General features: G+C 32.6%; 1 protein-coding gene across 1 annotated transcript; it reads right to left on the reverse strand.

Moving 5' to 3' along the window:
• Positions 1 to 10653: 10653 nt before the first annotated feature.
• Positions 10654 to 14486, reverse strand: LOC147072925 (uncharacterized). The gene is made up of 2 exons (XM_085945910.1): positions 13645 to 14486; positions 10654 to 11566 (listed from the first exon to the last, which is right to left on the reverse strand). The coding sequence occupies exons 1-2, from the start codon at positions 14440 to 14442 to the stop codon at positions 11141 to 11143; spliced, it is 1224 nt and encodes a 407-aa protein (XP_085802036.1). The 5' UTR covers positions 14443 to 14486; the 3' UTR covers positions 10654 to 11140.
• Between the last annotated feature and the right edge of the window lie 224 nt (positions 14487 to 14710).

Below are 14710 nucleotides of genomic sequence, written 5' to 3' on the forward strand. Positions count from 1 at the left end.
TTGCCGCAATAAAACTTGTCGAGTGTTCACCCACTTGTCTGCGACTTTGTATATTCGGGTGCCGCGGTGTTCTATAATGCTCCATTCAAATAACGGTGTTTGTACATGCACGTCTATGTAAAACAAGTATTCCTTATATTAAAACAGAAACATATTTTTTCTCTATGGTCAGTTTTTTATGTCTATGTGCACTTAACTGTCAAATAAACGATATTTTTTCACATTTTGCCGCTAGGTAGCCCTAGTAGTCCACATATTTTCAACTCGCTATTCAATGACATTAATATGTCATTGTCGCTATTACATACTTTCATATTATTTCTTTTATTTTTCGATTAATACTATGTACATTATGGCCGAATAATCCTAATGCCGAATAAACGTTATTGAATAAATATAATCATTACAATATAAACAAATGAAAGGAAATGGTTATCGTGATAGTATGCCTACCTACCATATAATTATTATGCATAAATCGATTCCAGCATAATCATGTGAATTGAGTTGTTAAAAATATAATATTATATTTATTTGATTTTCATGAATCTGCGTTTGATGTGTATTTACTAACGAGACTCTTAAATTCGAAAGCGTCGCCGCTTTTACGAAATCTGCGGCATTGTAGATTAGCTTCATCTACGAAAGCAAAGTTTAGTACCTATAAATAAAGCATTCATAATTGAATAAAATGAAGCACCAATTATAGGATCAATTGTAAAATATATAATACCATTAGACAATAATCAAAATAATTCACTGAATCATAATGAAATACGGAAGAAAACAAGTACCTAGGTATGACAATTATCAACAAACGCGGGCTGTCAGTTGATCTGTCAAACATCGACTCTGACAAATTTAGCAATCGGTTCGCTAAACTTATGGTAGAGGGGCATTCGGTGTACGGATTCGGCGAGATGCTTATATATACAAAATTTGGATGAACGCAATTATACGGGCGTATTATATATCTGGCGTAAAATCGCATTCGAAAATATTGGATGAAAGGGGCCATAAAGGCAATATCGTCGGCATAGATTTTTTATTGCGAGTTGGAGCAGATACTTAAAAAAGTATATAATGTGAATAACAATATACCAACGTACCTAATAATGCAGTAAACTTGTTTGTTTTTTTCATTTCAGTTTATCTGTTTATTTATCGTTCAAATGCTTGGGTTGACTTACAATGTTTGCTAAATAAAAAAAATTATCTGCTATGAAGCAATTACTGTTCACGATGTCAAAGCATTTCTGCATGTAGCCATGGCGATAAATATATTTTTTTTATTTTTTCGTGGATTATTTCATTATTTATAGTTTCAATCTGTCAAAAGTACATATTCTCCAGTGGTGGAAATAAGACGAAGCACTCCAGGTCAGAGACCCGCAACTTTTTTTCGGAGCGAGAAAGCGCTCCAACACTTCTTCAAGTAGTTCTCTTCGATATTATCACGTAAACAGAAGATTATGTCGTTGTGATTCTTAACTTCAAAAACATATAAAATTTAAAGAAAATCATTAATCAGTCCAATTCCCAAAATATTATAGCATAAATCATTTTGCTCTTTGACTCCAGTGGATTTTATGGTGTCCCAATTGCCCCTTGGGTACTATATTACCCGGCGGTTTTCCTCGACATCATATTCTGTTTTCACCATCAAACCGCCAAATAAGATAACCAGGATTTTTAAAAGATGTCATTATACTCCTTCTTTTTCTTTCCTGATTTGTGGTCGCAAAAGCTTTTCCGTGCCCCCAAGCTCACACTCCACACATTTTCATATGTTTTCCTCATACGTTATAGATAATTCACGACAAATAATAATATGTATGAGGTAGTTACCAACACAAACAAATGGAGGAAATACATGTTATGCAACATGAATAATATTACCCATAATGGTTGGATATTGGTGTAAAGGTGTTATTTTAATGCAATCTCCGGATGATGAATAGTTATACCCCATCCACCCATTATTTTCGAATGCGATTTTAGGCCAAATGGCGTGCGAAACGTATAATTGAGTTCATGGAGATTTTGTATATAAGCATCTCGCCGAATCCGAGGACAGAATACCATAAGTTTAGCGAACCGATTGCTATATTTGGCAGAGTCGATGTTTGACAGATTGCAACTGACAGCCCGCGTTTGTTGATAATTGTCATAGGTACTTGTTTTCTTCGATATTTTTTAAGATCTATTTTACAATTGATCCTATAATTGGTGTTTCATTTTATCAATCATTTATTTATACTAAACTTTGCTTTCGTAAATGAAGCTAATCTACAAAGCCGCAAATTTCGTAAAAGCGGTGACGCTTTCGAATTCAAGAGTTTCGTTAGTAAATACACATCAGACGCAGATTCATGAAAATCTAATAAATATAATATTATATTGTTAACAACTCAATTCACATGATTGTACTGGAATCGATTTATGCATAATAATTATATGGTAGGTAGGTATACTACCACGATAACCATTTACTTTTATTTGTTTACCCTCCACGTTAAGAGATTTCTTATAAATAAATATTGTAATGATTATATTTATTCAATAACGTCTATTCGGCATTCGAATTCTGCAGCCAAAATGAAGTATTAAATCGAAAAATAAAATAAATATGAAAGTATGAAATAGCGAGTTCAGCATATAGGAACTACTAGGGATATCTAGCAGCAAATTCAAAAATTTATCGTTTATTTGACAGTTAAGCGCCCATAGACATCAAAAAGTGACCATAGAGAAAAATATTTTTTCTGTTTTTATATAAGGAATACTAGTTTCAAATAGACGTGCATGTACAAACACCGTTATTTGAATGGATAATTATGGAACACGAAGCGATTTCTGTATACAGTTTCGCACGCAGCTCCATGAACGCTCGACTAGTTAGTAAATGGTTGTAAACGGAAACAGCGTAAGGTTAGAGTAGAGGGTAATAAACGATTCGGTATGGCCTATTTCGATGGACGGGGTATTATTCTCTACCTATAGATTGTTCGGTTTGTAAACAATTTGAATAGGACCTGTTTACCAACCGTACGGATATCAGTGGCGAAGGGTGGAGATAGGCTGTTAAGATCCAACATAAATAGTGCACACTAAACTTTGTCAGTCATACGTATTTATTTTTAATTAACTAAGACTACAAAATGCAGATAGTGTTGATTAGTTTTTAAAATTCAATTATTAATCCCTGTGTATATTAAGACTTTGTAATAGTCAAAAAATATGCATATATCTATAAAATATCCCAAATTATGCCATTAAATCATACATAATTTTTAATAGTTATAGATACAAGAATATTTTTTATCTATTATGGTTTGCTTAGAAAAGGGTAAAACTAACAACAACAAAAAATACTAATCAACACCATCAAATTTTGTAACAATGTAAACAGCAAGTATAATTATTATTGAAAAGGTGTGTAGTATTTTGTCAGATCTCCCAAAGCATACCTAAACTATTATGGTTTGATTAAGAGAGGGTGTGATTATTTTTTTAAACTAACCACTACCACCTGCAATTAGTATTCTTAGTTCAATGAAAACAAATAAGTATGACTGACAAAGTTTAGTATGCACTATATTATGTCGGATCTTACCAGCCTACCGTCGCCCCTCGCCACCAGTGGCGGCTCGATGACTTTCTAGGTGGTGGGGTTTAGCTATCAATTATTAAATATACATACCTACGTACTTTCTCATATTATACTGCCCTTCCAAGGAAGAAGGCAGTAGCTCGCAAAATTTGTGAAATTGAGTTATGAATGCCATTCGTTAGGTAATTTTGAAAGCTATATATTATGTTCACTTTAAAATAAGAATTATCACTTAAATACCGTTAAAATCCTTAGTGAAAAAAATGAACATCTGCTGAAATAATACAAATTTCTTAGCAAAAAGCCAGTAATTGCACCTATTTATTGCAGTTACTGCTTGTTTATTATTACTTTATTTGTATTTTAACAGCCTACTAATAAAAATTATCACCGTTTTTTATTAATTCACAGTACTAAAGTTGGAAAAAAACCACATTATGTCATTTAGCTCGAAAGTGTGTGAGAGTCAGTTACTGCTATCTTCCTTAGAAGGGCAGTATACATTATGTACCAAGCTACTTATAATAATATGATTTTAGTAATAAGGAAATGAGCCATTTTTCTGAATCAATGATTATCTGAGTCGTTACTTAATCATATCTAAAAAGCTTGCTTAAATAATGGACTTAATTAATAAAAAATATTATTATAGACTTACCATTATCAGTTTTGATCAACGTTCAACGACATACAGTGAGCGTTTTTACTCACCTAGGGGTTCTTTGATTCGCTCCCCAGTATGCGTATACTAACGCTAATGCATTCGCATCCTTTGTAGAACAAGATTTGTACATCGGTGACGGGATGGGACTCCCGGTCATCAAAAAATACACTCCATAGCTTTCTTAATTTGTACATAGATGTCACCGTGAAATAAGGCGTATTTAATTTAATGAATTATTTTAATACCGCCTAATCATCATTATGTTATTACATAATTTACAATCATTGCTTTATTTATTTGTACAATAATAATAAATATCTCCATAAAATTGCAACGGGTTTAGATAGATGAAATAAATAAATATTTCATTTAATCGTCTAATTATGTAGGTATAACGTGTATTTTCGACATGAACGATGTGTGGATGGTCCCTACGAACCCCTAATGGCTATCTTATCCCTAATACTAACCCCTATCGCTAAGTTTAATGGCATGTGTGACGCACAACAGACGCGTTTTCAAAATTGTGTTAGAGGTAATAAATAGTAAGGGCCTTCGGTTTATTTTTAGGGATTTTTGTAGTTTTAATACATCTACTTGAATTATGCAGTTGTCAGTCAAGTATCAATACAAAACAATCAAAATACATTTAACGACCTCAAATTTTTAATTTTAAATTTTTACCTACTATTAGAGCAAATTTGAGACGTGTGTTTATCTTAAATATATGATTGACCCGCCACGCCGGGCCCCCCTTGTGGGGGCTATGGTACACATGATATAATCTAAATCATATTTATTGAATATAAATTTTTAAAAAAAATGATACACATAGCGCTCGAAATGGAAAATTTTACGAACCGGAGCGCTCGATAATTTTACGAAAATATCAACTTTATTATACTTTACCTACTACATTAATTGTATGTGATTTATAAAAATAAGTGTGTTATTTTTTTTAATATATAAAATATCTAGCTCAGACTTTTAAATTAATATTTTCACGAGACTAGAGCTATATTTTTGTGGATTTTATGAACCGGAACGACGCTCCGATGCATTCCGGTCCTTTTCGAGCCCTGGATACACATAAAATGAAAGAATATAAGGAAATATGTATGAAAACATTTAATAATAACACACTAATTGTTGCTGCTGAATCTTCCTTTGTCAACCGATTTCAAGTCTTTTAATGCACATGATTAAATTATTTTCCCATGAATACATTGAACAAAAAATGGTCAACGAGGTTGTTAGTTTTTTAACAGATATAAAAGTATCAGGCATGCTTTTCAATATTTTACCACGTTTTTCTTAGCTCGTATTCTTATTTGTATGGTAGTTTTTTATCCAGTACAAATCTTGTAATCGATTTTTAACTAACTTCCCGACTAGCTAGACATTTAAAACTTTTAGAATATATCAGAATACGACGACAATGCATTCTATTTATAATTTTAGCCATCTTTAAGGAGAATTCATGAATTCATTTTCAGTTAATTCTGTTTTGTATGAAAAGTTATTTCAGAAGAAATCCGTAATTCAATCCACTATTATTGGTTGCGAAGGGGGTGGTCCTAGCAACTAAATTATTAATATGTACGTGCGTTACTATGGAAATCAAAATGACATTTTAGTATTCTATATTTGTTTGTTTGTTGCAAAATAGCAAAAAAACGATTTGTTGACAATTGCCTTATTTGTCCTAAATTATTAATACATAGAATTGTCAAGTTTATATGATTCAACAGAAAATTTTAAAACGTGGTATATAAAAAGTTCTTTTTGTCTTGTAATTATTTAATATTATTATATTGAATATTAAAAAATAAAAAGAATTTAGTGTGCCGTCGAAAACTTTTATCGTGCCAAGCTGGGCACGCGTGCCATGTATTTTCCATCGCTGCCATGGGTGATCAATCATTATATTGCATTATACATTATTTATTATTTTGATATCATCCGCAAAAAAACTAATGGAACCGGATGATGATTATGAAAATATAATATAATATGGAAATATTCGGTTAATCGGATATTTAAAAAGTCAAATAATCGCATGTCTACTTGTGAGCAGCGGCGGATCCTCTACTACCATGCAAGTGCTACGCACCGCCTGCATTTTTGAAGACATCGCTCAACTTTTCATTGTTATTCATATGTGTACTCACTTCGCGCAGTAGAACATGTGGCAGTATTATGAACAATACTTCGTTCATGGGCGCAAAGCGATTGCAATCCAAATAGATTTTCAGTTTGCACAGGATTACAATGAGGTCATTGTATACTTCTTAAACCGTGGTCCAATGTTCCTATGGTAGCGTTGTGTGTAGCATTTTTTACACACTTTCTGATCGGCGCACGAAATTAGGACTCTAGAAACAAAAACGCCAGTTTCTGTTTTATAACAATGTTGGCGAATTAATTTTTAACAATTTCACATTTAAGATTTAATGAATCGCCAAACTTTTACGAAAATACCAACTCTCGCATTTATTTCTAAGCCACTCAAATACATTCATATAATAAATCAAAATTCAAAAAACACAGCAGCACTACATGAGTAGTAGGTCGTAGCTGAATATAAAATAAGAACGATAATATAAGAGAAACATACTTTTAATGACATACAAATACATTAGAAATAAATCTGAGTTCGAATGAACGCTGATTTACAATATAAATATTACCCACGCAATGTTAGTTTATTTTATAATTTCACTTAAATTAATAATAATGTGAAATTTAAGAAATAAATATACTGCTATTCACTATTGACAAAGTGACCCAGTGTCGTCATCCGTTTTTATAACGGTTCAATTTGGCTGAGGCAGTCATTGTTCGCAGCGTTAAGCCATAAACTGTGACATTTATTTTTCTTTATTGATATTAAATCATTCAAGTGTTTAAAAACTTTTTAAAGAAATAAAATAAATAAACAAAGACATACCTATTTAATTTATCTTCTGAGAAGTTCGACGTTCAGTCATTATTGTACACTAAGATATTATATTAGCTTATTGACACGGCAGTCTTCGGTGATTAAGGTAATCATGAAGAGACGCTTTACGACCTTTACGTGGCTAGGACAAGTGTTCCTGATGCCGCCAAAGAGTGTGACACTTCATACCCTTATGGCACAGCCTCAAGGGTTTCGTTGCCATGGCCGGCCCTCCCTCACCTTGCAGCGGTGCTACAAAAGCGACCTACGTGCTGCAGGTCTGACATGGCGGGAGGCGCAAGAGTTGGCGTTGGATCGAGGGAAGTGGCGCGAACTTGTGCTTGCCCTATGCTCCAATGCTGGGTATAGAAGGTAAACCATTGCGCACTACCAAAAAATGCTATTCTGAAAGACCACCGGCCGCCACTGCTTGTGAGCAATGTTTTTGTTTTTAATTAAATCGACATGTGCATGCATCTTATTAATAATATTATTTATAATTAGCTGTGGGTTATTAAAATTATTATAAGTAATCATCACCAGCCTATTTCTATTTAGTAGTAGAGTCTATTTACCGCTGTGTAATCTTGTGAATTATTTGTTGAATAAAAGAAATAGTTATTTTAAATTAAATTATTAGCAAGTTCAAGTAAGTTACAAAACAAAAAATCTTGGAGTGATCCGTGACGTCGGTTAGTAATTAATGTAATTAATACTTACTCTGATTTAAATTACAAGCAATACAGCTGATTGCCTATAGTAACTCAATTTAGAAAGCGCTTCAAAGAGTATTGTAAGAACCATTAGTTTAAATTCTTCGCAAATAAATAATATGCATATAGCATTGTGGTCAATGCGCGTGGGCGCGCTTCCCGAGAGACACAGGTTCGATCTTGTTGGGTGTATATATATTTCTCAGAAGTGTTTTCAAATTATATCACCAATAAAAAGAATGTTACATTATTAAATCTTGTGAATTATTCAATGAATAAAAAAAACCCAATCATAGTTTTGGTACACACTTTTTCAGTCATTCTTATTTGTTTTCGTTGAATTAAGAATATGTAGATACATATTACAGATGATATACGTTATTTTATTTTAATTCATAATACTCTGTCTAAACTAAGCCATTAAAGATAAAAAAATATTCTTTCATCTATAAAATATCCAAAATTATGTATGATATAATGGCACTTTCGTTGGCTGGTTTTACGCAGGGTTTAATTAAATTTTAATAACCAATCAACATTATCTCCAATTTGTAGTCTTAGTTCAATGAAAATAAATAAGTATAAATTACAAAGTTTAGTGTGCAGTATTTATGTCAACAACCCACATGCACCCTTCGCCTCTGGGTCCTAGCAAGTGCGAGGCCCAATTGCAGTTTTGTGCGAGGCCCCTAGGTCCTTCACAAAATCGTTGACAATGAAAATGGTTGCATATCGGTTTGAATAGTTTTCTTGAAACAATTTTTTTTTGTAATCTTTATTACTTACCTATATTACAACAATTTACCGGACATTTACATAATAATATATTACAACAAGGTACTTACTTTAACAAGCTGATATTTTTCTTGCATTGTAATCGAGAAAATGGTCATAATCGTTAAAAATTTAAGCGCGTAGCTTCTTAAACAAATAGTTAATTACATCAGAAAAATATTGGTCATTGTCTAACAATATTGGTTTGTACCGCATCTCCCAAGATCCATGACGGAATTATTTTGAATAATAATACAGTAGTACACTCTCAGTAGGGAATCCAATCCCGAGCCAAAATTCTGATCCCGGGATTTCGGGATTACAATTTGACAATCCCGGGATCCCGGGACTGGTCCCGGGATTGGGATTTTTTTCCATTGTTAATATAAAATTTTTATATTTACAAATAACATTGATAAAATCGGTCAAAAATAAATCTAGTATAATTTATACTATTTAAGACATTTATTGTTAATATTGTATACGTTAAATCTTGGAAATACACAAGTTTAATGGAGTAAATAATATTGTAATATAAATAATAATGTGAATTTAATATGAGATTGCTATTTCTGATAGTAAAGACACAATGAATAGATCAGCGAGATTTAAAATAGTAAAGCAAATAATCATGGCGTTTCCGAATCATAAATCTAATTAGTCAGCCAAATATGAAACTGCCGTAAAACGTATGATATCATGGTGGAATTACTTTGTTAAAAGTGCGAAGCATTGTTTTTTTACCAATCTTTCTCATTTTTAATAATCTATGTGAAAAAATAAAATGAATCGGCAACCTACACATCAAACTTCATTCAAACTCAGTTTATTTCTAATGTAGTTATTTTGTATTAAAAGTATTTTTTCTGTTATATTTTCCATAAAAAAATCAATCCCGAAATCCCGGGATTATGTTTATCAATCCCAGGATTCATAGGTATCGAAAATAGCCCGGGATTGGATTCCCTAACTCTCAGTAATCCGCTGCTCGATTATCCGACAACTACTATGATCCGCCGTTATTTTTACTAGTTGAAAGCAACACAAGTATACAACGCAGATGAGACGGGTTTATTTTGGAAACTTCTCCTTCGTAAAACGTAGTTCATAGCGAAGAAAGTAATGTACCAGGGAGGAAAGTGTCCAAGGATAACATCACAATTTTTATGCCGTGCTCCAATGCAACCGGGACACGCAACATGAAGCTTTTGGTCATAAGAAAGCCAGGAATCCTAAGTCATTCAAGAATATCTGCCTTACTGAACATACTGGTTGTGTCAAGTGTTTAACTATATTTATTTAGTTAATAAACTTAGTTTATAAATATGTAGAATTTAGTAAATACTTGATTTTAGTTATAAATAAAACCGTAATTTTCTAGTAAAAATTTCTCAAAAAAACTATTTTTACGAAACACCTGTTTTAATTTTTATCATATTTTGTATGTATGCATTATTATAATCCGCCGCTTTCCCTTTTAGGGTGGCGGATTACTGAGAGAATATTGTATTATGTTTTAACCATTTATAGGGCAAATTATTATTTTTTTGTTTTCAGAACTGAACCATGATATTTTGAAATACTTATGATATAAATGAATCGACTACAAGATGAGAGATGGACAAAAATAATTACTTCATGGAACGGCCCAAAAGGGAAACGATACCCATGCGAGATGGCAAGACGACATCATAAAAACAGCGGGCTCAATAATAATAATTAATATTATATAAACTAGAAAATAAGTAGATAATTCAATCATAGATAGATATTATATATACCTAATAGATATATTTATAGATTATAATTATATATATTCATTAGTTATAGTCAATTAACTGTCATTTACTTTTGTTTGTAAGAAATAAAAACGCTTTTATATTTTTATTGTATAATATATTTTAATATATGATATATAATAATTATAATCTTTCATCAAATTCACCATTTCTTTCTTTAAATGAGTTTGTTCATAGTTATAATAATATGTACACAACTATCAAGTATACCTACTCATGTTAAATCATTTTAATTAATTTAAACGCACATATAGTGAAATATATTTTCCTTTCGATACATCTATTAATTTTTGAGTGTTACGATAATCTATTGACAAAAGTGAGAACTATTTCTTTGCATAGTGAAAATCTATCATTTGACAGTAAAGTTGTCGATCATTTGTGAAACCATGCATTTCCGATGTGAATGTTATCTTTTTAAATGTTGTCAACACTTTGTGAAAACATTCAATTTAACTGTGCGAATATATTCCCTTTTTTTATTGCGACACCGGAAGTCACTCAGAGCGTGTGGCCCAATTGTGTCTAATCAGTCCAATCGCCCCAATACCGGGTCTATATAACCTAAATTCTTTTACTTATTAGTCATTACTCGGTACATATGTGGACCTTTAAATAATTAAAAATTCTGCGCCACTAAATCATTTTATATCTAACAAAGTCTTTTACAACACCTCGCATTCTATCAATACAGTTTTTTGACAGTTCATTTTTGTTCTCCTTGTCATCCCCATCCCCTACCATGTCCATTATCTCAGGCGCATTACCCCTGTCACTCTGCATCAATGGTAAAAGAGCCAGCGACATGAGAAGGCCAAATGGCAGTATTCTGTTGACTTGATCCATGAACACTTCTTTCGGGTAGCACTTTTCGACGTCACATTCCATCGCGGCCAGGCGTTCTCCGAGGGTTTCGTGGTACAGGTCCAATATGGCTGGATAATACTTTCTTCTTGTCTCTTCGTCGGTGCTGGTGAACAGAAGGTAAGTTATATCCGTCACGGGGGAAGCATAACGGATAATCTGCCAGTCCACGGTTCGAATCTCAACTGGTTGGTTTTTCTGAAACACAAATTAAAACACATTATAATATCACGTATTCAGTGCTTTGTACGCTTTAAATCAGTACTTCTCTAACTGAGGGGCACGGCTCCCAATGGGGGCCTGGAGCTCCTGCCAGGGAGCCGCGAATTATTTCAGTATTTAAAAAAAATAATAAAATCGTTATCACTGGACGTCATAATATTTCCCAAACTAAAATGACGACCAAAGTACAATTGTATAAGAACACCATTTACTAAATCCTTTAAATATGATTATAGAACGTAGGCAGCTCAAGAAGAATTCATTCGATATTAGAACAGGTAATTCCCTTGAAGTCGAATTTAATGAAAGAAGTCTTGCAGAATTTTGGATAAGGCAACAGAAAGAATATCCGTTAATCGCATAATCAGCATTATAATTTCTTTTGCGACAACATACCCATGCGAAATAGCATTTTTATGGTTACTGGTAATAAAAAATAAACGCATGTCGTGTTTTTCAACGGAGACTTTGGAGCAAACCCTTCGAATTAGCATTTCAAACATTGTACCGGAAAAATATGCAATCACACCCCTCTCATTAAATTGTTTTTATTTTTTAATCAAAATGTACCTATAGTAATAATTAATGGTAAATAAAGTACTGTTGGTCACTAAAAACTAACATTTTTGGGATGGGGAGCTTTGGATTTTTTTTCTGATTTCGGAGCCCGTGGTATTAAAAACTTTGAGAAGCACGGCTTTATATGAAACATCTTAAGTTTTAAAGATAATAATATGCCGTAATAAAGTGGTATCCTTTAACGAAATTGCATTTTATAATGTATTTATAATAAATAATTGATGTAAGTAACTATAATATCAGCTTTGACTTATTTTTGTTCTCTTTTATGCTTCCAGGTGCGTATTGATTAGTTAAACAGTTTAAAATATAAAAATATCAATAATTTATCTCTAATTTTAAGTTTCTAATATTTTCTTTATGTGCTTCAAGTAGGTCGGAGCATTCACATTAAAATATAATCAGATGTTACGAAATAATAAATAATAAAAATCAATATTTTTTCAGAATTATTATCCACTTATATTACAAGGATGAACTACGCAATTAGTAGATATGTATTTCAGTTATCAAGTTACCATCAACTTTTTATCTGGAACATTAACAATCAATGGCGCAATATACATTATAATATATCAATGCCGAAGGCTCACTATGACACATTTATATTGAATTAATAAATAATTATTTAACATGTAAATAAAATACCTAGTGTGTTTAGTGCTAGAAACAATGCAAATCGACATTTATTTGTTGGTTTATTTCAATAATTACGCATAGTGACTTATATTCTCTAATCTCAATTGAAACGGGATTATTACAAGCTCAATTAACAAGTGAAAATGCAGGGCTCGAAATGAACCGGAGCGCCGTTCTGGTTCATAAAATCCTGAAGATTATCGCTTTGACTCCTGCAAATATTAAATTGACTTATATAACTATGTTAATATGTTCGTATAATTATTGAGAGCTCCATTTCGTAAAATTTTCCATTTCTAGCGCTGTGAAAATGTATAGAAAACTGTGGTAGTATGACTGTCCCATGACCACACATCCTAAAGCGGGCCTCCTGGCCAAAATCTTTGACGGGCACCCCTACCTATCGCTAAGTTTAATGGCATGGTGACGCACAACATAAGTGTTTTCACAATTGTGTTACAGGTAAAAAGTAGGGGCCTACAGTGTATTTTTATCGATTTTTTTTGTAGTTTTAATACATCTACTTGAAATATAGAGTTGTCGAGTTGGATACACAAAACAATCAAAAATTGCATCTTACAGCCACATTTTTCAAATTCACATATCCCCCTTGTGGAATAGCGCCGCAGGCGACTTTTTAACTATTAGAGCAAATTTATGATGGGGGTTATCTCACATATCTGATCGATCCGTCACGCCCCCTCTGAGCCCGGGCCTCTAGGCTAGAGCCCTGTCAGCCCCCCCCTTTGGACCATTAGGCCATGGACTATCCAATATGTGTCCACTATTTTTTCCCTACTGATTAAATAATAATTATGTACATTCAGTAAACTCACCTCATATCTAAATAGAAAATTGTTTGACCAACAATCTCCATGACAGACAACATTGTAGGGAGCAGCCGCTTTAGTGTCTAAAAAATTGCACAACTTCTCATAGGGGTCTTTCATGTAATCTTGGAGCTTTTTCACACAGACTTCGTCGTCCAAAATCTTGCCCGTCTGAATAGCAGCGTTTGTAAACAACTTAATAAAACCTTCCGATAAGCCTCTTAACTGGCAAGAGTCATCTACCATTTGTTTTAATAACACAGGCTCTTTTTCAATCATCACAAAAGACAACGCATGAAGTGCTGCCAGATTTTTAATGCAAAGAGATAAGTGTTCATAGTCTAAAGATTTTAGACGATCAAACAAAATAAATCCACGCGATCCTAAGTCTTCCATGAGAACAAATTCTTTAAATTCTTCAGACGACGCACTGATACATCTGGCAGTCATAAGCCGGTTCTTCTTTGGTACCTTATATTCATCTTGTATTTGATTGAAATGAGGTATTATTTTCGTATACGCGTAAACTTCTTTTTTATAAAATTTATTATACGGTACGTGTTTTCTAACCAAAGGATCATCTGGCGATAGTTTCAACACGAGATCTAGTGATCCAGGTTTTCCATTCGATTTTCTTCCCGTTATATTAATCCTGTACAGATCTCCTAAATAATTATCTCCCTTTTTTGACGCCCCTGAGACTGTTACACGGTAATCATTTAGATTTTCTTTTTCAAGTATTTCTTTGATTACTTTCCTAGAATGGTCTGTTGGGAGATCAGATAAATCTTGTATAATATCCATAATTGATCACTGCACCGCACAGAGTCGTATATATGTGTTACCGATTTGAATCGTTTGTTAATACTGAGTTAAGTATTCATACAAGGAATATTTATATAATCAGTTTTACTCGTCAGTCAAATTTCTGCTCACAATAATATACTCGTACATACTCGTACCACTGATAAAAACTCATTAACTACTAACAAATATTTATTAACGTTTATTTAGACTTGTAAAAAAACACTTTAGAAATTAATAATTTAATTTAATAAAACGCAATATCATT

This window comes from Rhyacophila brunnea, unplaced genomic scaffold, assembly GCF_057557595.1.
Source record: "Rhyacophila brunnea isolate RB1 unplaced genomic scaffold, BYU_Rbru_1.0 scaffold_19, whole genome shotgun sequence".
Lineage (NCBI taxonomy): Eukaryota > Metazoa > Arthropoda > Insecta > Trichoptera > Rhyacophilidae > Rhyacophila > Rhyacophila brunnea.

Excerpts from the sequence above, each read along its gene's own strand:
- LOC147072925 (XM_085945910.1), bottom strand. The coding sequence starts at position 14,442 with ATGGATATTATACAAGATTTATCTGATCTCCCAACAGACCATTCTAGG. Across the intron at positions 11,567-13,644 it reads ATTTTCTATTTAGATATGAG|AAAAACCAACCAGTTGAGAT; the intron begins GTGAGTTTACTG and ends TTTGTGTTTCAG.